Source organism: Fistularia commersonii, chromosome 5 (assembly GCF_037954325.1).
Source record: "Fistularia commersonii isolate RoL2024-O1a breed Wild chromosome 5, RoL_Fcom_v1.0, whole genome shotgun sequence".
NCBI classification, from domain to species: domain Eukaryota; kingdom Metazoa; phylum Chordata; class Actinopteri; order Syngnathiformes; family Fistulariidae; genus Fistularia; species Fistularia commersonii.
Window position 1 is genome coordinate 4212501 of NC_141288.1, and position 25000 is coordinate 4237500.

The 25000-nt window shown below is 44.4% G+C and overlaps 1 protein-coding gene across 16 annotated transcripts in view; it reads right to left on the reverse strand.

Annotated features, from left to right (window-relative positions):
* celf2 (cugbp, Elav-like family member 2) overlaps window positions 1–25000 on the reverse strand; it is a 193208-nt gene that overhangs the window by 51057 nt on the left and 117151 nt on the right. For all 16 annotated transcript variants that reach the window (XM_086146556.1, XM_086146561.1, XM_086146562.1 and 13 more), the window contains 2 exons: window positions 20215–20411; window positions 6105–6187 (listed from right to left, as the gene is read on the reverse strand). In XM_086146556.1, coding sequence (XP_086002682.1) covers window positions 6105–6187; window positions 20215–20411 — 280 coding nt within the window. The remainder of the gene's footprint in view (window positions 1–6104; window positions 6188–20214; window positions 20412–25000) is intronic.

Consider the following 25000-nt stretch of genomic DNA (forward strand, 5'->3'; position numbering starts at 1 on the left):
ATCTAATTTATGCATGTCCGTGTGTTTATGCTTGTTTTCATGTATGTGTGTGTGGGTACACGTGAATAAAGAGATGTATATGCTATATATGAATATCTGTCTCACATGCATGAGTGCACATATGTATGTGTGTGTGTCTGTGTGTGTGTGTGTGGTCTCAGTTCAGCGGTGTCTTTTTTAATGAGGCCTGTGTTTCTTATCAAGTTTCATGGCGATTGACAAACGCTCTGATCCATCAACATGAAGGACAGTGTGTGTGTGTGTGTGTGTGTGTGTGTGTGTGTGTGTGTGTGTGTGTGCGTGTGCTTCGTCTGAACCCGACCCAACCCACACACACACACACACGCACACACACACACACACACAAACACACTAGCTGCGCCCGGAGTGAAACATCCTTGAGAAGAAAAAAAGAAAAAACGTTGAATCAAAGGGGCTTTTCATCCCCGTTTGGGCAGGAGTGAGAAAAAAAAGAGGGCGAGACGGAGAAGAAAAGGGAGGATGAAGGCGTGAACTCCTCAGAGCTGGAGGGCACTCCAGAGGACACGTCCCGGATCAGCCCCCCTCATAAAACCTGCACCTCCCGGCCTCCTCGGACAGACAGACGCCTGTCAGACTTTAATGAGAGTTCAATTTAGCGTAAAAAAACAAAAAAAAAAGGGGAACAACAAAAACAATCAGACAGTCTGGATTGATGGGCTGAGTGTGTGTGTGTGTGTGTGTGTGTGTGTGTGTGTGTGTGTGTGTGAGCGCCTTGCGTTGGTTTGCACCGGACCTTCTTGGAGTTAGTTAATGTCAAGTTATTTGCTGAACTGTGCAATGAATAAATAAATAGATAAATTAATAAAATATGTCAAATCGATAAACAAATGATTAAGGTAAATACATGAATGAATTAAATTATAAAATAAATAAATACATAAATAACCGTCAAGTAACTTAGGGACTGGAAAACTTTGGTCAAGGAAGACTATATGTAGGACTAATTAAATGCATATATATATATATATATATATATATATATATATATATATATATATATATATGTTTAAAATTGACAAAAAATACCACATAAGAGACATTAATAGTTTGAATAATGAAATTATATTGGTAATATTATCTAGTATCTATTTAACTGCTGTAATATCACCTTCTACAATGTCTTCCTCTGTGTATAATAATAACAACAACAACAACAACAACAACAATTATAATAATAATAATAATAATACTATTTTTGTTTTTATCATTATTATTTTTGTACCTTTTTTGTTACACAGTATTGCTAATAATTTCTTGTCAACAAGTGCTGGTAATAAGCGATACAGCTTAATTCCGTGCACAATGTAACACATTTTTGTAATGAAACTACTGTTCTATGCTATATTATTCGATTTTATTCAGTTATATTCTGAAACTAAACGTCTGATGGTTGTCCATGGGGGACAAATTCAACAAAGATTAAAACAAAAAAGAAAAATGTTTCACAATGAAATAAAAGAAAAATGAAAAGGTCATTCCTTTAATTAAATTTGTCATTTAAGTTAGTGGTTTATTGATCCCCGGGATAGAGCTCGCAAACTAAAATAGTCAACTGATCCAATATATACTGTATATATCTGTCATCTGTGAGGCACATAAATTTATGCACACACACACAAACACACACTCTTGTCACGTTAATTGAGATTCATTATCTTTAAAAAACACAAACGTTTAAATAAAGCTCATTAAACTCAAAGCCTCCAATCCGTCGCTTTACTTTGAAAATGCCTCCGTTTCCTTTTAATCAGGATTTATAATTATAAATATATAAATATATATATATATTAAAATTTTCAAAGTTGTGTCTGTGTGTGTTCAAAAAAGAGGGTGGGAATCTGAGTGTGTCAGGAAGGGGGGGGAGATTAAACAAAGTGAAAAAGTGTGTGTGTGTGTGTGTATGTGTGTGTGTGTGTGCGAGTGTGTCATGTGCCCAGCAGGCGGCGGCGGCGCGGCGGGGGAGGCCAAGCGTGTTTTCGGACGATAGACATGTTCTGCTTGGTGGGGGATTGCTGTGCAAGTGTGTGTATGTGTGTGTGTGTGTGTGTGTGTGTGTGACAAACACGCGCTTCATTAGCAGGTCATTAGAAGGAAGCCGGCTGAACCCCGCTGTCATGGTCGCCGGTTCTGGCTCGTCTCGGGGTTGCGGCGGCGTTCGACGGAGGAAGACGAAGGTGAACGCCTGCTCAGATGTGAAGATCAAATAAGCTGCTAATTATTTTCACGCTTTTATTTATTTTTTTTTTAAAAATTCCTCCCGCCCCCCCTCCCGCACCGCTCTTTGTGTTTTTCCCCCGTCGTGCGGGGGTAAAAACGGCGTTGAGAATTAAAAGTCCGGGAAAGCGGCGCGAAGCGAGCCTCATTTGGTTTTTATTTGTTTTTACGGCTAGCGAGGGAGGCGTTAGCCGCTCCTGCAGGAACCATGTTCTGTCTTCTGTTTTTCACAATAAAAGCACGTCGTAATTATGCTTCCGAAATAATCTGTGTTTTCCCTCTCCGGTATTAAAGCGGATCGGTATAAATGAAGACACATCGATAACGCGCGCGCAACGCGCAGTGATTTACCGAAAGGGAACTTTAGCATCTTTTGAGTTGTTTTTTTGCATCGGCCGGTTTTGACGGACACCTTCACGCCTCCGTGGAGCGCCCACGTGCACGCCGCTCGGGTGTTAATAAGCGGTTATTTGGTTTTTTTTGTTTTTTTTTTCGCCAAGCTGCAGGCTGTTAGCGCCTCTTTTTTTTTCGACTTCTCGGCTCCGCCTCCTTCCTGTCACCACCCCTCCCCTCCCCCGACGCCCGCCTGGTAACCCCTCGCCTGATTTCCTCTCTCCTTTTGTTTCGCTCGCCGGTTAATTCGCCCTCCTCGTCGCCGCGCCGCTTTTTTTTCACGACTTTCAGTCTGATCCTCTTTGCTCTTTGAGCGCGCTCCGCCTACATCTTTGTTTTCTTTGAGCACCTGTCAAACGTCCGACAACAAAAACCCGGCGGGGACGGCCCGGCGGGAAGTGCGCGTTGATACCGAGATCACAAACCGATGCTAATGGGAGCAGCTGCCCTCCTTCTGGAACTGCTAGCAAGTAGTTATTAGTGGCTAAATTTGCATCTACAGGGGTTTAGTTTTAGGGAGCAGCTAATTATGTGCCATCAGGATGCCGCCCTTTTTCCCTGATTACAAATATTACCTTCATGATACAAATGAGACCACAACATTGATGCTAACTCTAGAGCTAGCCCACTTCTTACACCCTCTCTGCAATGGCAACAATGACGTTGGGATTTTGGCAGCTCATGCTTTGGGTCAAGGTCCAAATGAAGGTCTTCAGGACAGTGCTCTTGTAACTCATGTGCTCATGCAAAGAATGCCCAACAGAACTGTTAAGACTACAATACGATCCCTAGGCTAGCGGCTAGCCAAACTCTGAGTCTCAACAGGAAGTATCAATGACATGAGCACCTTTGAGGTTCATGTTTTGAATGAAGCTCAAAATGAAGATCTCCAGGACAGTGCGCTTGTGCCCTCATGCAAAAGTGTTTCCGATGGTACGAATAAGGCTACAACACAATGCTAATGATAGCAGCTAGCCCATTTTGTTGACCCTCTCCGCAAGACATAAGGCGCCTTGAATAAAATGTATTATTATCAACGACATTAGTATCTTTATGGCTCAAGCTCCAAATAAGGTTCGCTAGGGTGTTGCTCTCGTAACCCTTGTGCAAAGAGTGTCCAAAGTACTAATAGGTCTGCAGCACAACGCTAACGCTAGCAGCTAGCCCACTTCTTAGACCATCTCCGCTGGAAGTATCAATGACATTGGTGCCTTTGCAGCTCATGTTTTGAGTCAAGCTCCAAAGAAGCCCTCCAGGATGATGTTCATGTAACCACCATATAGATAATGTCTGACAGCACGAATAAGACTACAAGACGATGCTAATGATAGCAGCTAGCCCATTTCGTAGAATCTCTCCACGAGATGTAAGGCACCTTGAGTAAAATGTATTATCAGAATTATCAACGACATTAGTCTGTTTGCGGCTCAAGCTCCAAATCAAGTTCTCGATGCTTTTGTGACCCTTGTGCAAAGACTGTCCAAAGGTGACAGCACAATGATAAAGCTAGCAGCTAACGTATTAGCTTATTAGACCCTCTCTGCAGAGTATCAACAACGTTGGCATCTTTGTGGTTCATGTTTTGGGTCTATCCCCAAATTAAGCCCTCCAGGACAGTGACCTTGTACCCCATGCAAAGAATGCCAAACCGTACTGATAAGACTACAACACAATGCTAATGCTAGCAGCTAATCCTATGACCACTCACTTGTATACTTTAGCAACAAACAAGTCATTTTGTTTGCAAAGGGGCAGTCAGTGTTCCCCTTGCACCAGCAAAAACAGTCTTAAAATATTACCAATACTAACAACTACTTCCTGTAGATACTTAAAAATTATGCTAACATTAACGTCTAACCCACGTCTGTGTCCCTGAACAACTAGAAATCATCTGTACTACCGTCCACATTCACATATTCATGGTTTCACCCTCGTGTCACACGAGTCTTATTTACTCTTTGCTAACGCTACATGCTAGCTCCTGTGAGATAGCATTAGCCACCTTAGCTCTGGGGAATGATATCAATTAATGTCAGCAGTGAATGCAAAACATTTTGTGGATGAAAGAATATTAAATGATTTATATCATTATTATCATCATCATTTTTATTATCTATCTTTTTAAAATTATTTTTATGTTGGATTATTCCTTTATTCATATGTCAATTTATCCGAAGTGGTTGTTTCACTGTATAGAAATTAATCATCTATTTGTTTGAGGAGAGAAGCAACGAGCGACATTATTGATAATCTATTTATAATCAGCTTAGTTAAAAAAAAAATCCAAAATCCAAAATAAGGTTAACAACTTTGCTGATGCTGCACCACCCTTATTTTTAAATGTTACATTTAAATTAAAAAATAATAATATAATTGAATATAAATTCCTTGTATGTGAAACTGCTTCGTGAATAAGAGACTTCTAAATGACTTAAAATGAGAGAAAAAAACTGAAAAAACACTTTAAAATATCCCCTGAAAATATAAAAAAATCTGGAAAAACTTTAGAAAATTTATTTTTTTCATTTTCATGTTTTTTTTTTTTTTTTTACTGCATAATTATTTAGTTATTACAGCTGAAGAACAGAGCAAGGCAAGAATTCAACCCCAAAGTGACTTAAAGATGAGCGAAACACTTAAAAATTGAATTAAAAAAACCTAAAAAGCCATTCCTTGCGTAAAAATACAATTCTAAAAAACATGATATTTTTTGTTAATACTGCATAATTACCTGTTATTACAGATGAAGAACAGAGTAAGGCGTGGATACAACCCAAAAATGACTTAAAGATGAGCGAAACACTTAAAAATTGAATTAAAAAAACCTAAAAAGCCATTCCTTGAAAATATCAAAAATTGCGTAAATCTTGAAAAAAATGTTGTTTCATTTCCTTTTTTTTTTTAGTGAATAATTACTTAGTTATTAGACCCGAAGAACAGAGGGAGGTGAGAATACAACCCGAAAATTAGTTAAAGATGAGAGAAACGTGTTAAAAAAACTCGAAAAAAAAACATTCCTGGAAAATATTTGAAATTTTGAAAATCTTGAAAAAAAATAAGATTTGTTTTGCAAAATTACAAAGTTATTACAGAAAAGAGTGAGGCAACAGTTTAACCCAAGAGAGAAAAACACTTAAAAATACCCATTTAAAAATACCCATTTAAAAATATAAATAAATAAATAAATAAATAAATGAATAAAAATTAAAAAAATCTTAAAAAATTAAGCTTAAATTCTTTTGTTATTAGTGCATAATTAAGGAGTCAACCGACGGCGACACCCCTTTCCTCACCTGCTCACTTGGTCACTTTTACACACATGTGAATGCAGCGCGGCAATCTCGACACACACACACACACACACATACACACACACACACACGCACATGCACGCCAGGCTCGGGGGCCCCGGCTGCGAGTGTGTGATTAGAGCAGAATGGAGGACACACACTCACCCCTGTTAGGGTCTTGATGTTGTGCAGGGCGTTCTGCGCCTCCAGGGCAGCTTTCCTGGTGTAGAACGTGACAAAACAGCAGCCTGGGGGAGGAAGAGGAGGGGGAGACGGGTGAGAAAAAAAAAAAAAAGACTCCCTCTGGTTCGTTGACCCCTCCCGGCCTGTTGTCACGGAGACGGCGGCGGCCCCGTCACACCCTCACCGAGACCTCGCGGATTCCCAATTATTTATCCAGGTGTGTGTGCTTGAGTCATTTCCTTCTTACGTTGAGGGAAGTTCTTAAAAAACAAGTGTTTCCGGATACTTTTTTTTTCCCCTCAAAGGAAATCAGTTAATTGTTAATTACTATGCAATTACAATGTTATTACTATGTAATTACACGCCTATTACATGCAGGTTTCTGGCTCACTTCTAGTTTGCTTCCTCCAGGTCCTCAGCCAGCGAGACCACTGAGTCCTCTCTGCACCGAAAGCTCCGGCCCGCCGGCAGACACACACACACACACACACACACACACACACACACACAGCTGCCTCGTCATTAGTCTCCGCTCCGTCAAACAGCTGCTCGCTCACTTACTCATTCATTTACCGCTCCCTCATTCTCTCCTCGCGATCTGCGGTTTCTACGGACGCCCGCCGTCCTGCCGCGTTCTGGTTTGTTGGTTCACAGATGGACCGGTGGATTGCGATGGACGGGCGCCGCCTTCCCTGACACCTCCGGGCACCGCTCCCTCTTTTACACGTCAATAAATAGAATTAAAGCAATTTCACCAATTTTACTTCAACGTGATTTCAGCAACCTCCGCTTGGGCGTAACATCATCTGCAGGGTAATCAATAATCATCCATACTCTTATTGATTATCGCTGTTTTTATCGTCACAACCTTTCCGATATTGACCTTTGACCTTTTGATTATAAATGTGTGTGTCATTTGTGAAAGGTATGATACAGGAACCGAAGGGGCCAATCCCAGCTGTTGCCGGCGCAGGAGGCGGGGCTTAACCCCCGACGGCTCAGCTGTCAATCACGGACTCCAAAGCTCTTATTTTTTTTTTTTTTATCAACATGGCGGCGGCGGCGGCGCGGCCCCCTCCTCGCCATAATCCCTGCAGAGCGTCGGAGAAACTTGTTCACCACCCATTTGAGTACTCAAATGAGGACAAGGAAGAGACCAGCTGATTGGAGGCATGTTATTACATGTTATTACATGTAATAACGTGTTATAACATGTCAATAATACAACATTAAAGAACTAAATTAAAAAAAAAGATTTTTTTTTTCATTTTTTTTTCATGTATTAGGTAATTCGGGCCCTCAGGTCCTGCTTTAAATCAATAAATAAATCTATTTATCTCCCTCCATCTTTGTTTTTCCTGCTAAACGCCACCCATTGGCCTTTTGTTTACACTCGCTTTTGTCTCGCATGCCGGCGCCGCTAACAGCGCGGCGCTCGCAGTCCCCCCCACCTCCGCGCCGCTCACCGGTTCCCGCTCAATCTCAGTGAGATCCAACGGCGAGCATCTGGAGCCGCTTTAGCATCCCCGGTCCCAAAGTCCCTCCGATGAGGCTGGGAGCGAAATGGATGTGAAACCCGCCGCGCACGCCGGAGGGCCGCCGCCGTTCAACAGTTGGCCCCGAGCCTGGCGCCACAGACGTGACCCGTGTGGTGATGCGGTGTGTGTGTGTGTGTGTGTGTGTGTGTGTGTGTGTTGACAGGCGTGACTCTCAACTTGGGCTTTGCCCCAAAAAACTAATCGTCTGCTCCAGAAAAGGGAAACAGACGGAAACATTTGCAAGAATTTATCGGAAGGAAGGAGTTTGGGAGGGGATGTACCTCCACATACAACATCTCCAGAGACAATCTGAACATCTCCTGAATGGTTACTAAACATCTCCTGAACATATCCAGACCGTCTCCTTCACAACTCACGACCTAAACATCACATTACTTTGAAATGACCAAGTTGGAAAGAAATCAACAATAAAACAAACCCTGAGGTTCAATCTGATCAACAACTACTTTTACTAGAATTGCTATGACTAGTTACTATTTCTAGAAACTGAGATTTCTTCAAGGTGTTTTCAAAACGCCTGTGTGCGTTTTGGCGCCCCCTAGTGGCCGCTTTGAGAAACACTTGGAAATCGCGGTGGGCGGCCAGGTGATGTGAAGCGGCGTGCGGCTGGTTCCCGACCCCTGGCTCGCTCTACCTCCTGTCCGCACTACCTAGCGCACGCCAGAGTATCCCGCAAATGCACCGCGTACTTTTACAAATCCATTATAATTCCTTTCCCGCCCTCGCCGCCGCCGTCGCTGCTCCTGTGGCCCCTCGGGTGCGATTAGCGATTCCAATGGCGCTGTATGACGGGGTTAGCAGCCGGCGCTACGGCCGGAATCGTGATTCAGGATTTTTTTTTTCCGCGAAGGATTCCTGCATATATGCATACACGTGAGGGTTAGCCTTTGTTGTTAGCATTAGCTATTCTAAAAGCATATAATGTGTGTGTGTGTGTGTGTGTGTATGTGTGTGGAGGAGGGGTTGTGATTCCCGTAGCGTAGCCAGGTGTGGCGTGGCGAAATCGTCCCAGGTGGTGGGCTGTCAGGGGGAGGATCAAAGAGCACCGGGACTGGACTTCACATGCACACACACACACACACACACACACACACACACACACACACACACACACACACACACACACACACTCCCTGCAGGTACAACCTGCTTAAAAGTCAGAACACACGCGCGCACAAATCTGAGTGTATTATTTTCACTGTGTGTGTGCGTGTGTATATGTGTGTTAGTGTATGTGTGTGAATTTTCCTCAAAGAAACATAGCAGTTTTAACCTTGAACAGGTTACAAAAAAAAAAAAAAGAAAAGGCTTACACACACACACACACACACACACACACACACACACACACACACACACACACGGGTGTGAATAAGACCTCACCGTCTATTTGGACCCATTTTGTGTGTCTTTGTCTCAAAACCCAAATATTTATCTGAAGGCCAAGTGGAACAGAAAAGGGAGGGGGGGATAATACACACACTACTCTGGAGAGGGACGCACAAAAACACACACCTGGGAACACACTGTTAGACCCTAATATGTCTGTGTGTGTGTGCGTGTGCAAAGAGCAAGATGTGTGTCAGTGAGAAAAAAATCCCACCAGGATTTAAACCGGCCACCTGAGGGAGGAGTTGCAGAATTCTACATTCTGATTGGTTGATGCAAACGTGTGCGCTGGGAGTGTGTGTTTGTGTGTGTGTGTGTGTGTGTGGGGGGGGGGTTCATGATGTAATTTACTGAAAAAAAAAGAAGAAAAGGCCACGAGAGAGTCCCTTGGCTGATCGGAGCGAGGCCACGGCGGTCGCTTAGAATCCGCGAGTCGTCGCCATGGAGACATACAACATCCTGCACAACATGAAGTGGGAATGATGAAAAAATAGCATTCGCCGTGGCAACAGGGGGGCGTGATGATAAGGGAAACACGTGGAAGGGGGGCGGCACTCATTCATTCCTTCAAGCAGTGACAGGTTAGCTGTCAATCACAAGGGGCAGCTGTCAATCACAAGGGGCAGCTGTCAATCACAAGGGTCAGCTGTCAATCACAGGGGTCAGCTGTCAATCACAGTGCCAGGTGTAGAGACATCCAACCAATGACCCACTCATTCACACCTACAGACTGTTTTTGGACTGAAGATGGAGAACCGAGGTAGAAGAACATGGAGAGAACCAAGGACAGCGTCTTGTGGCCCATGAGTTCCAATGTGAAGCCACTCCATCTTGTGGCCACCAAATAACTGAACTGTGGCCTCAAGTTACAAAGAAAAGGGAAAAAAATAAATAGCCGTGACCTCTATGTGGCGCCACACACACACACACTTTTGCCATGGATGACGGTACCTACAAGGAAGACTTGACAGGACGACAAAGAACAGATTGTCAGGTGGGAAGAGAAAAACGGCGAGCGGATGAGCGGACGCCATCAAACCCCTCGGGGGATTGGCTGGCTGGCGCTTTAATCCCTGTCGACGCTAGATCCTGGCCAAGAAGAGGCGCCCAAGAATCCCGTGAAAAAAAGAAATAAAAAAAAAAAGACCCAAACGGAGAAAAAGGAAAAACAAAAGAGCTTTACCATATAAGGTAAGCCCCGCCCCCTTTTGAGAATCTCCACAAGCCCCGCCCCCACCTACAGAAACCAAAGCGGCTTTAAAAAGAAAAACCTCCGCAACTTTTAACCAGGCAACTCTCACCGCTGCCGAGGCATGCTAATATACAAACAGCACACACACACATACACACACACACACACACACACACGGACACACACACACACACCATTAAATTCCACCTGCAGCCGCTCTCTAATTGGGCCTGGGTAGCATCGCTAAGGAGAAAAAAAAGAAGCTAACATCTAGTTAAAGCGGTATAATTGGCCGCGGCGCTTTAGGAAAAGAATGCAACGAGTGGCTCGCCGTCTCCGTTGGAGCAGATGATCGCCGCGAGGAAGGGAGAGGAAGGCTGGGCAACGTGGACGCCGGAACGGCAACGTGGACGCCGGAACGGCCGCGAAATAATCCGAGGCGGAGTTAAGCGGAGAATCATGGAGGGGTGGAAAATTATTTTCCAGATTTTCATCCAGGACTTTTATTTTGAAGGTTTTACATCTTCAAAAACATGGAGCGACACCGGAAGCTCCTGCATCATCCGTATTCCACACCTCCTATTGGCTCATGTCGGCAAATCACGGCTCTCGCAGGGGGCGGGGTTTAACCAGGGCAGGGTCAGCTGTCAATCACAGGACTACATATAGAGGTTCGTATGGACGAGGATATAGACGAGTATTCAGTGAACCAGATGATGGAGGGATGGAGAGAAACGAGGAAGGAGAAGATGAAGAGATGGAGGTAAACCAGGATGGAGAGATGGAAGGATGGAGAGAAATCAGGAAGGAGAAGATGGAGAGAAACCTAGAAGGAGAAGATGGAGAGAAACCTGGAAGGAGAAGATGGAGGGATGAGAGAAACCAGGAAGGAGAAGATGGAGAGGCACCAGGAAGGAAGGATGAAGAGATGAAGAGAAATCATGAAGGAGAAGATGGAGAGATGGAGAAAACCAGGCAGAACCAAGTGGTGGACCAGAACCTTCTTTCACATTATGTCTTCAGGAAAGCCCAGAACGTTCACTCCACGCGTCTCCTGAGACACGTTCTGTCGGATTATGACCTAATTCAAGCTCCTCGGCTTCATATATCCATAGATGTGTGTGCACACGTGTGTACGTGTGTGTTTGTGTGTGTGTGTGTGTGTGTGTGTGTTTTCTTTTTTTAAAGCCTCTGAGGGCCTCTAAGCAATAACCCCCCCACCTCCACCTCAGTTAATGAAGACAATAAACTTACTCCGTCGTGTGTGTGTGTGTGTGTGTGTGTCTCTGTGTGTGTGTGTGTGAGAATGTGTGCATATGTGTGTCATCTCATGTTGGATCATTAAGATAAATGATGCACACACAAACACGTACAAACGCACGCACACACACACACACACACACACACACACACACACACACACGCGGGGGGTGGCAGAGCCGTATTGGTGCTCGGGGTTGTGTTGTGGCGGAGGGGAGGGCGCTGTTGTGTTTACCCCTCCGGCTCTTCGTCTGTCTTTATCTTTCCCTCCATCTTTATCTTTCTCTCAGTGCCAAAAAAGCCAAATTGCTCAATTTTTTGCTTCACGCTTCCTACTTCCTGCTTCCCCCTTTCAATTTCCTGCTTCCTACTTCCTGCTTTCCGCTTGCCACTTCCTGCTTCCTGCTTTCTGCTTCCCATTGCCGGCTTCCCCCTTCCAATTTCCTGCTTTCTACTTCCCACTTCCCCCTTCCTGCTTCCTACTTCCTGCTTCCCACTTCCTGCTTCCCACTTCCAGCTTCCTGCCTCCCCTTCCCATTTCCTGCTTCCTTCTTCCGACTTCCTGCTTCCCATTTCCTGCTTCCTACTTACTGCTTCCTGCTTCCTGCATCCCCCATCCTGCTTCCTGCTTCCTACCCCCACGCTCATCCGTCAACTTCGAACACCCATGAAATCAACACCAAGACCCCAATTGGACGCGGTCAGCGCGCGCCCACACACACACACACACACACACACACACACACACATACACACACAAACACCAATCAGTGCTAATGGGGGATACTGCTCATGGCTAGTTGACAGGGAGTGTGGCTTGGGGTCAGTGGGAGTGGCTGGTCGTCACATAATCCGTGATCCCAAGATGGACCTGGTCAGCACACACACACACAGACACACACACAGACACACACACACACACACACACACACACACACACACACACACAGACACACACAGGCGCGCCCATGCCCATCAGTGCTAATGGGCGTGGCTCATTGGAGACAGTGAGTGTGGCTAGTTGGGGTCAGTGGGGGAACAGACCTTACCCACACACACACACACACACACACACACACACATCCATCATTGTTAGTTGGGGATACTGGGAAGGGGTAGCTGGAGACAGTGAGTGTGGCAAGTTGGGGATAAATGGTGTTGCTTGTTTATGGACAGAGGTTGTGGCTATTTGGAGACTGGGGGTGTGGCTAGCTACGACAGTGGGCATGGCTAGACTCAACCCAACCTCAACGGCCGTAGTGGCTAGTTGAAGACAGAGGAAGTGGCTGGTTAGTGACAGAGGGCATGGCTAGTAGGGAGCAAAGGGTGTGGCTACTAGGGGACAAAGGGTGTGGCTAGTCAGTAACAGAGGGTGTAGCTAATTGGTCCAAAAGGGGGTGGCTAGCTAGAACAGTGTGTGTCGCAAAGGGGGGACAGAGGGCATGGCTTGTTGGGAACAGTGGAAGTAGCTAGTTGGTGATAGTGGGGGACTTTAGTTGAGCACAGAGGATGTGGCTAGTTGGGAGAAAGACATCGTGGCTGGTTTGTCACAGATGGCGTGGCTAATAGGGGACAGTGGGCATGGCTAGTTGGGGACAGTAGTTGTAGCTCATAGGGGACCAGAGGGTTAGGCTAGTATCAGCCAGACAGTGTGGCTAACTAGGAAAGTGGGCGACCTAGTTGGAAACAGAGGGTATAGCTAGTTGGAGACAGTGAGAGTGGCTACTCGAGGACAGAGAGTGGCTAGTTGGGGGCAGTGGGAGTGGCTAGCTGGCATTGAGGGTGTGGCTAGTTGGGCACAGAAACCAATTAGTGTATGAAATGAACAGATCCAACCCAACCTTAGGCGCTGTCAATCAACATGTTACTCAAAAAGATGGCGTGTAATGAATGCAAACACATATCGCCAACAGCCAATGAAAAAGAGGGAGATGGGACACAGGAAGCGGCACCGGAATAGCGTATGGGAATTAGCACAAATGTGAATGGCGAAGGCGGTGGGGCCGACAAAAACAATTTGGACTATAGTAATGTAGGATAGAGCAGATAGCTGCAGAACCAGCAGCGACAGCGAGCCGTTCGTCAGCCATGTTTGTTTACCTTCCCCTCCCATGCATTTCTCGAAGAGTATTTCCGTCCAATCGCGTCGCAGAGAAAACAACATAGAGGCAGCCGGCGAAGCGAAAAAAGGCGCCAAATGACCGGATTAGCGCGGAAAAAGCAGATCGGAAGAGGCGGCGCAGAGGAGCTGGGTCGCTGCGCATGCACGTACGTGCGCACGTGCAGCAGCGGGGTGCTGCGGGCCACGCACTTCATCTTCCTCCTCCGATAATTAACGGCTAATTTATTCATGGCCGACCCCGTCCAATGTCAGAACGCCGCTATTTTACTACAATCGGGACGCGGTTGAAAGGAAATGGATGGATTAGGATTCAGACGGTGGAGAGGGATGAATTAACCCCGGGGGTTCTGGAACTGGAGAGAAAAGAGAGAGGGAAAGAGAAAGAGAGAGGGAGGAAGTGCGGGAAAGGAAATGGAAAAAAAATACAAAAAAAAAAAAAAAAAAAAAACACACCAGGAATCACGTCCAATGTTGCAACGGCATGAAAAGGTGAGAAGAAATGAGTTAAATATAGGAAGAAATTTGCTCGAATAATGAACAAAAAAAAAGATAGTACCAATGAGAATCGCAGAGATAATTTCCCTAAAATATGTATTAAATTACCTCAAAACATGCATCAAATTACTAAAAAAAAATCTATTAAATTGCCTAAAATGTGTATTAAATTAACATAATATATGCAGTAAATGTCCTTAAAATTCGTATTTCATCACCATAAAATATTCGCCGAACTACCTGAAAATAAAAATTTAATTATCCTAAAAAAAAGCATGGAATTACCTTAATATACCATTTTAATTACCTTGCAATATGCATTCAATAACTCAATCAAATGGCTGTAAAATATGTAAAATAGCACAGTACAAATGGCCGATACGTATGCAAATACCATACGTAAATGGTAGAAACGGTATTTCGCCAAAAAACGAAATTGCTTAGCGACAGACCCCTCACAACAAAACCCTGCCACGAAGTGAAGACCACCTGTATTTAAATATTTAAATTGAATCTATCAAACTCATGCCATGTAATAAATTCCCTCAAAGATATGCATTTAATTAAAGGAATGCATGTATTAAATTACCTCATAAATGGGTATTGAATTACCGCAATATATGGATTAAATCAGCTGGAAATATGCATCAAATTACTTAAATTATCTTAAAATATGCATTAAATGACCTGAACATTTTGACAAAAACAAATAATTTTCAGTCATGTTGAAATCTATATTGATTATTGTTGAATACAGTGTCATTTATTAATGTTGTTTATTTAATATGACTATTATCAGCAATTGATCATCCTATGAAACAACATGGAAGCGAACAACCATGCCAGCTGAAACAATAACAAATCTGCAAATTTAAAAAAAAAAAAGCTGCCATCTCATTGGCTGCCCTACCCTGCTGTCATTGGTTATTTGATTATTGTTGAATACAGTGTCATTTATTAATGTTGTTTATTTAATATTACTTTTATCAGTAATTGATCATCCTAGGAAACAACAGGGAAACGAACAACCATGCTAGCTGAAACAATAACAAAAAAAAGCTGCCATCTCATTGGCTGCCCTACCCTGCTGTCATTGGTTATTTGATAATTGTTGAATACAGTGTCATTTATTAATGTTGTTTATTTAATATGACTTTTATCAGTAATTGATCATCCTATGAAACAACATGGAAACGAACAACCATGCTAGCTGAAACAATGACAAATTTTCATATTTAAAAAAAAAAAAGCTGCCATCTCATTGGCTGCCCTACCCTGCTGTCATTGGTTATTTGATTATTGTTGAATACAGTGTGATTTATTAATGTTGTTTATTTAATATGACTATTATCAGTAATTGATCATCCTACAAAGCAACATGGAAACGAACAACCATGCTAGCTGAAACAATAACAAAAAAAAAGCAGCCATCTCATTGGCTGCCCTACCCTGCTGTCATTGGGTAAGGGGCGGGGCTAAACCCGGCCCAGTCAGCTGTCAATCATTTGTTGAAAGCCCCAACCGCTTACATTGATTGACAAATTAGGCTCTTCGCTGAACCTCCTGACAATTTTTGGACCGGAAACGGAGAACCTGGAGAGAACCAGGGCGGGAGAACACCCACAGAGAGGAAGGAACCTTATTTTCTCGCTGTGAGGCGGCGGTGCGGACCGCCGGCCCACCACGCCGCCGAAATGTTCGACACTGTTGATAGAACTGCGCCATTAGCCGGGAGAAAGGGGAGCCTGGTAAATGGAGTAAATCCGACGAAGGGGAGGTAAGGGGGGGGGGGGGGAGCGACGGCGGGCCGATGATTCACGCTACGGCGGTTTGAAAGCCTCGCAAAGCCTTTAAGACAATTTTTGTGTGGCGAAAAAAAAACGAGCGGCGGTGAAAGGGAAACTGTCAGCGTTCCGAAGTGAGGAGCTAATTAGGCCGATTTTACTGTCAGCGGAGGGGATTTCTTTATCTCCATATCTGAGACGATTCTTCAGGGCAGAGGTCCCCTGAGCTCACGAATGCGTGTGTGTGAGTGTGTGTGAGTGTGTGTGTGCGTGTGTGTGTGTCACATTCCGATTAAACCCATTTCCTATTAAATTTATAGCAGCTTTGGTAATTCATAGCGCTAATTAGATTAGCAGTTTTTATTTATTTTTTTATTTTCAAATTAAACGCACTGCTCGGAAGAGTCGGTAGAATCTTACCTTGGTAAATAAGGAGGAAGAAATGCTAATCAAATTGGCAAGACTTTCAGACAAAAAAAAAAAAATCAAAATTTGAATTGAAATGAAAAAAAATGTACACATAAATTAAAAAAATGATGAACTCATGTGAAAATGTAATGTAAAAATTCACTGTCAATTAAAGTGGGCTAACCCTAACCCTAGCCAATAAGGCTCAGAAAAGGCTCAGAAATGATAATCTAAGATTGGTAACTGTACGTAATCATTTAAAAATATGAAAAATACGTGAAATATAAAAATACGCGAAATGTTCAGGGGGCTCTTTAGTCGCGGGTTCACGGCTAATCGTCCTGTTTTGCAGCTTTCTCTGCTGACGACGGCGGAAAGGCCGAAGCGCCGGCTAATGAGCAGCCAAATAAAACTTCCCTGGTGTCGGTGGAAGTTTTGCTCACTAACGCTAACGAACCAAATGGTTTTACACACAAACTGCTGTTTCATCCAAAAAGAAAAACAAAACAAAACAAAAAAACAAGGAGACAGAGGAGAAAACGCGCCAAGTGAGGCGCCGGAGCGGCTTCGTTGGGCCCGGACGGCCGACAAAGACGCCGCTAATTTAGAATAAAAACACCTCGGGAAGAGAAATGCGGAGGAATCCCTGAGTCGGGGAAAATTTGCATCAAAGGAGCAATTAACTCGGAAAATGTGTTTGGAAAAAAAGGCCTGAAAATAATCAGGATTATTTAAAAAGCAGCCGCCGAGCTCGTAAACATCGCTAATAAAACGCCCCGAAAAATTAGCAGGAAATGACCAGTGGAGTCAGATGTGATGGCCTGAAAATTAGCAAACATCCATGTTTGAGATGAGAAACTGACCGGAAAATGAGGAATGGATGTCTGAAAAAAGGCAAGGAAAGTTAAACGGAAAAAAAAAAAATCTTGAAAAACAAGGAAGAAAGACGTGAGGCGTCCTGGGAAGGACGCTAAACGCGAAGCACATGATGGGGCGCCAGGCAGAATGGGGTCTTTCATGGCATCGGTCACGTGATCAACACATGACCCGGCGGGGAAGTCAACAACAGGACACGGAGGGGAGGGGAGGGGGACACGTCTCAAAGAGCCGTCTGAGGATTCGTCATGAGAAAAGGTTCCCACGAAAATGTTAGTGTAAATGTAAAAAAAAAAAATCTGCTTTCAGCAAGTATGCTCAACTGGTGCAGGACATGTATGCTCGCTGTGAGACAGTGGTGCGGTGTGCTGTATGGGTAACAGAGAGGTTCAAGGTGGAGGTGAGACTCCATCAGGGATCAGCTCTGAGACCCTTCTTGTTTGCAGCGGTGATAGAAAGGCTGACAGATGAGGTTAGACAGGAATCTCCATGGACTATGATATTTGCAGATGACATTGTGATCTGTAGTGAGAGCAGGGAACAGGTTGAGGAAAATCTAGAGAGGTGGAGGTATGCTCTGGAAAGGAAAGGAAGACAGAGAATATATGTGTGAATAAGAGGAAGTCGGGTGGAACGGTGAGGCTACAGGGAGTGGAGATCAAGATGTTGGAGGATTTCGGGTACTTAGGGTCAACAGTCCAGAGCAACGGACAGTGTGGAAAAGAGGTGACGACACAAGTTCAAGCAGGTTGGGTGGAGAAAAGTGTCAGGGGTACGATGTGATAGAAGACTATCTGCCAGAATAAAAGGAAAGGTGTACGAGACAGTGGTGAGACCGGCGATGATGTTTGGACTAGAAACTGTTACAATGACCAAAAGACAGCAGGCAGAACTAGAGGTCGCAGAGATGAAGATGTTGAGGTTCTCTTTGGGAGTGACCAGGATGGATAGGATCAGGAATGAGTATCAGAGGAACAGCACATGTTAGATGTTTTGGAGAGAAGGTCAGAGAAGCCAGACTGAGATGGTTCGGTCATACACAAAAGACGGATAGTGGATATATCGGTAGACGGATGCTGGAATTGGAGCTGCCAGGCAGGAGGTCTCGAGGAAGAGACGATTTATGGACGTATTGCGGGAGCACATGAAGGTAGTTGGTGAGAATAAGATTAGATGGAGAAGGTTGATTCGCTGTGGCGACCCCTGAAGGGAAACGCCGAAAGGAGAAGACGAAGAAGCATGTAGCATCAAATTAGAGTTAGCGGTTATCATCTAGACGACATACAAAGGGTGAGAGTGTTAGAGGTTTCAGAGAAGCTGCGATAGGTTCAAGGACTAACCATGGGACTATGTTAGATGTGGTTGGATGAGAAGAGGAAGAAGCATGTAGCATGTAGCATGTGGTTAGATGAGAAAAAGAAGAACAATCTAGCATCAAATTAGGGTTAGCGGTTATCATCTAGAGGATATACAAAGGGTGAGTGTGTTAGAGGTTTCAGGGAAGCTGCGATGAGTTCAAGGACTAACGCATGGGACTAAGTTCCCACTGGGATTGCTGTTCCCTGAACACAACACAAGACCGACCAGCAGATGCTTTAGCTAGCGGCTACGGATTTCACTTCCTGCTAGTCCTGAATATAATATAGAAATACATTTTTTTTTGTCGCTAAAGAAACAAACCAGGAGTTTTTAAGTCGCCCTCGTCAACCGCGCATCGTGCTGGAACACCGAACACCTACTTTTTTTTTTGTCAGCCCAAAATTAGAGATCGCTTTGTCATCGTGTTTTATTCCGTTCCGGCACGTTGGCGCCGAGACGTTAGCCGCTACGCTTAGCAGCGCCGCGTCTGGCATTGACGCGTTTCACAGATGGATGGAAGCGTCATGTCTCCTCGCCCACCCCCTCGACACCCCCTGACGCCACCGCGCCTGTTAATATGGCGACGCCATTGTCAGCCCATCCGTCTGGATTGTTTACTTTCACACTTGACAAATTCATCAGGAGACGAAAGAAAGAAAGAAAGAAAGAAAGAAAGAGAGCGAGAGGAGAAGGAGAAAAAACAAGAATTTCGCACCTTTTTTTTCCACATAATTGCCTGCGTGAGAGCGGCGCCGCCATTGTCTTCAAATGACGCCCGAAAGTTGTGATTTTGCACGTTTATTCTTGTTTTTTCTTCTTTGTTTCTTTTTTTTTCCCCTCCGGAGAGACGAGGTGGCCCCGCTGTGACCCGGGGGGGCCTCCTCGCTAGCTTTCCGCAAAGCATCGCCGTGAAAACGGAGGGGGAGGGGCTTAAAGAGGGGGGTCAGAGGGAGGACACTGATGGTGTCAAGGAAAGGAAAGGAAAGGAAAGGGAAGGAATGGAAAGGAAAGGAAAGGAAAGGAAAGGAAAGGAAAGGAAAGGAAAGGAAAGGAAAGGAAAGGAAAGGAAAGGAAAGAAGGAAAGGATGAGAAAGGAAAGGAAAAGAAAGGAAAGGAAAGAAAGAAAAGGATAAGAAAGGAAAGGAAAGAAAGGGAAGGACGGAAAGGAAGTCAAGGAAAGGAAAGAGAGGAAAGGAAAGGAAAAGGAAAGAAAAGGAAAGGTTGTTAAGGAAAGGAAAGGAAAGGAAAGGAAAGGAGAGAAAGGAAAGGAAGTCAAGGAAAGGAAAGGAATGAAAAGGAAAGGAAGGGATGAGAGAGGAAATGAAAGGGAAAGAAAGAAAGAAAGAAAGAAAGAAAGAAAGAAAGAAAGAAAGAAAGAAGAGGAAATTAAAGGGATGGAAAAAAAAGAGAGAAAAGAAGGAGGGGAAGGGAGAATCAAAATTAGGGAAGAAAATGAACCAAGGAAGGAAAGAAGGTGCGAAGGAAGGAGTGGAGAGAGGAAGCAACCAGAGGAAGGAAGGAGGCAAGGAAACCTTTGCAACCGTTACATCACAGAAAAGAACTACACATCTCTCATAAGGCCCTCCAATCAGATGCTGACGTGTGTGTGTGTGTGTGTGTGTGTGTGTGTGTGTGTGTGTGTCCCTACCTTTGCTCTGTGGGGGGTTCTGACTCCGGTCCCGGAGGATGTTGATCTGGTAGACGGCGCCGTACGGCTCGAAGAGCTCCTTCAGCTCCTTCTCGGACCAGGAGCGCGGGATCTGACCCACGAACATCTTGATGGCGTCGGGGTCGGGCTGGTCCGAGTGCTCCAGGGCGCCGTTCATCTTCCCCGCCGTGCCGTTACTGTCGGAGGGGACGGGAAAGGAGGACGCCGTCAGAACCGGAATACGACCGGCAACCCTTTCAATAACGCATCGTATCGGCCATCGCCGCGGCGACGATCGCATTGAGACACGAGTGTCTCCGCCTTCGTTCAAAGTTAGGAAGCGAGGGGGCCAGGGAGGAAGGAAAGGAGGAAGGAGGGAGGGAACGGCAGAGTGGATCCTGAAACGGATGAAGAAAACGATCCGGATCTCCAGACACATTGAGGTCCGGATCCCAGATGGCAATCCGGATCCAGATCTAGATCCAGATCCAGTTCGCAATCTGGATTCAGATCCAAATCCGACACCAGATGCGTTTCACTATCCCACCATCAGATCTGTGTATGTTGCCAGACCTAATTGAGATCCAAATCCAGATCCAGTTTGCAATCCGGATTCAGAGCCAAAATTCAATCAAGACCAGATTCATATCATGAGCAGGAATCAGATCAGGGTTCCAATGCGGATTCTGATCCAGAGCCGGATCACGATTCTGTCCACAATGAGGATACAGATCTAAGTTCAGGTGGAGACTGGACCCAAAAACGGATCGAGATTGATAAATAGATCCAGATCACTATTTACATCAAGATCAAGAGCAGATCCATATCACAATCAGGTCAGGTTCAGATTTCTGACTGTTTCCAGATTCAAATCCAGATCATAATTTGTTCACAATGAGGATCCAGACCACTATCAAAGAGGACACTGTATCCAGAAACAGACCAAGATCCAGAGACCGAACCAAAACACCATTAACATCATGGTACGGATCCAGATCACAAACCAGATTCAGATCCAGATCCAAGACCAGATTCCAATTTGCAATTCATAGTCACATCAGTACATCAATACAGATTTGAATCCAGATCCAGATCACAATCCAGATTCTGATCGTCATCCAAGACCAGATCCAAATCACAATCAGATCAGGTTCCATTTTCATACAAGAATTGGATTAGAATCTGGGTCATGATTGTGCTCATAATAAGAATCTAGACCACTATTAGGTGGCGATACCAAGGTGGTTTCTAGAAACAGATCGAGATCCAGAAACCCATGCCGATCACTGTCAACATCAAGATCAAGATCCACATCCCAAACCAGATCAAGACTCGATCCATATCACCATCCACAATCATGTCAGGCTCCATTTCGAGACCAGATCCAGATCCAAATCCAGATCATGATTCTGTAAACAAGGAGGATCCTGACCACAATCTGGATGGAGACTGGATCCAGAACCAGTTCTAGAACCATATCAAGATCCAGGTCACAATCTACATCATGGTCCAGATCTATAATCTAGATCCAGGTGATGATTCAGATCACTATCGGGATCTAGCCCACCATCTGGAAAGAGATCTGATCCAGTTCTAGTTCCAGAAATATACCGTGATTCAGATGTAATTCCACGACCAGATCAAGACAACATCCTGATTCAGATCACCATCTAGCTCTAGACCGCAATCCAGAATTGGATCAGGATTCAGACTGTGATGAAATCCAGATCCAAGTAAGGATCCGGGTCATGATTCAGATCACAATCAGGATCTAGACTATGATCTGGATCGAGTCTGGATGCAAGTCAAGTGTAAGAACCATATTGTGATGTTGATCAAGTTCAAGAACCAGATCAAGACTGGTTTCAGATCCCGGTCACATTCCAGATAAGCCGCCACAATCAGATCAGGATCAGAGAACGAGACCAAATCTAGATCCAGATCATAATCCAATGACGATCCGGATCAAGACCAGATCCAGAACCGGAATAAGGTCCAGATCCAGAATGCTTGTATTCCTTAATTTCATCCGATTGAAACAAATTCATAAAAATATACATTTTACTTATTTACTACTGTTTGTTGTTTGTAAGGCATTTCCTGAGGTGTTTTATCAGCACCTTTCAAGAAGTTTATTCTTTATTTCATAAAACCTCTCAGATCCAGAACATCCCGTCTGCTGTTTTTATTGTTTATTGATGTTATTGACTCTAAGGAACTGTTTAAGCTCTTTTGATCTTCAAACATATCTGCATGTGTTCTTTTTTTGCAATTTTTGCTTTGTTGTCCACAGACAAAATCTCAGACATCTCTGCAAAACAAACATATATTTTTAAAAAAATACATTTTTTAAAAACGTCTTCCAAATTTACATTGTGTAACTACGGTGAAATAACTATGTAAAGATATTTTTTTAATTTTGCCTTTTTTAAAAATGTCTTCCAAAGTTACATTGTGTAATTACTGTGTAACTACAGTGAAATAACTGTGTAATAATACATTTTGATTTGATTCTGGACAAGTGTGACACTGTTTCGAGGCCGAAACTGTACGCAAACATCTAAAACACACACACTCACACACACGGGTCACCTCAGAAGCGCCTGAAAAGCCGGTTTCGTGAAAAAATGCGACATTCCCGCCTCTGCTCTCTCAGCGGGAGGCGGGACGACTTTTAGGATTTTGGAAAAGAAAAGCCCAAATCCCGAACTCGGGCTAGCTGACAGCGCTAGGAGAGCGTGATAGAAAGAGAGAGAGAGGGAGGGAGGGAGGGGAGGAGAATAAAAGCCAGACCTTTGGACGCGGGACATCCATCGTTTGCAAAGCGAACCAAGACGCTCGGCGGAAACGCCCAGGTCTCGGAAGGACTTGAAGGACATGACGGGAGGCGACGCTAACCGTCCTCGGGGCTCCTCGCCGGGAAAATGGCGAGGTGGCGGCGGCGGCGGCGGCGGCGGGGGGTGGACGGCCCGTCCTCCCTCCCTCCGGGTGCCGAGGAGGGCGCCGGCAGGTGGGGAGGAAGAGGCCTCGGACCGAGAAATGAACGGAGGGGGGGGACAATCCCTCATTGTTGGCGGCGAGGAGCGAATAGCGGCGGCGTTGTCCGGCACGACGGCCGCCGTCTTCCACGGCTCGCCCCGAACAATGAGTGGCTTCACGCCGGCGGCCATGACAGGCACGTCTTGTTGCCGCGGATTAGAACGGCCAAGAGTTATCTGGAGACGTGAGCTAACGCGCTTAAGAATGTTGGAAAATTGGCCAAAATCCACACATAAATACACAGAAATTATTATTTATCCATGTGGTTGGAATTTGCAACCCTTACTGTTGCTGTGAAAATAACAACAATTTAAAAATAAGCAAGTAATTTGTTAAATATAAGGAAGAAAATTATAGAAAAATAAAGAAAAAATTTCAAAAAATGTCAATTCAAAAAAATTGTGAGAAAATATAAACCTTGAGGGAAAAATGAACCCATAATGTTGCACGGACACACACACATGCACTTTATTACTGAACCATGAGGAAGAGATGTTCAACTCTTACTGTTGCTAGAACAAAACAACTGAAAAATAGGCAATTAATTCCTTAAATATGAGGATGAATATTATAGAAAAATATGAAAATAATTTCCAAAAAATGCAATGGTGGGAAATTGTGATAAAATATAAACCTTGAGGAAATGTGAACCCATAATATACCACAGACACACACACACACCCACACATGCACTTTATTACTAAACCATGAGGAAGGGACTTGCAACCCCTACTGTTGCTGGAACAAAACAACTTAAAAATACACAATTAACTTCTTAACTATGAGGAAGAAAATTATAGAAAAATAGAGAAAAAATTTGCAAAAATAAATGAGGAAAAATACAAACCTCAAGAAAATATGAACTCTTGTGTAACACGCTAAAACACGTACAATCAAACACATTGCACTGCTAGAAAACAATTGCTTGCTCACTCACATCTTGCGTTATATTACCAATGCCCCTCCACACACACACACACACACACACACACTTTATTACTTAACCATAGGAAAGAATGTACAAAACAACCAGCAAAGAATTCCTTTCCTGTTGCTGTAAAAAAAAAAATATATATATATATGAGTAGGCAATTAATTCCTTCAATATAAGGAAGAAAATTCTATAAAAATAGAAAAAAAAATTCCAAAAAAGTTACGGTGGGAATTTATGAGAAAACACAAACCTCGTTGTGAAAGTATAAATATTACAAAATAAAAACGCGACAGAAGCGATGAACGTGATCCGTGGAAACGTAGACAGCGGGGGCGGGGGGGAGGAAAATTAAAAAAAAAAAAAAAAAAAAAAAAAAAAAAAAAAGTCAGACGTGACGGGCGGAGGAGCCTGAGGAGGTCTGGAGGACGGAGCGTCTCCTCTGAAGGACTGAACGTCCTCCTCCCCTCTACAACCACCTCCTCCCCCTCTCCCGCCCCCCCGGCCAGGACTGACAAGGTGTTACTGAGAGCAGACGGCAGCTGTATGCGTGTGTGTGTGTGTGTGTGTGTGTGTGTGTGTGTGTGTCCCGGGGCTGGGATTAAGTCTTTGAGTGGATCCACTCCTGCCATCTCCTCCTCCTCCCCCAACTCCCCCTTTTCTCTCTCCCTCTCAATTTGAGCCAATTGTTTGCCTTAATGGCTTAACTATTGCTTCCATCACTCCGGTCTCCCTGCAGCACAGGGCCGTGACTGAGAGCTCATCTGTGTGTGTGTGTGTGTGTGTGTGTGTGTGTGTGTGTGCGCGAGGGCTGCT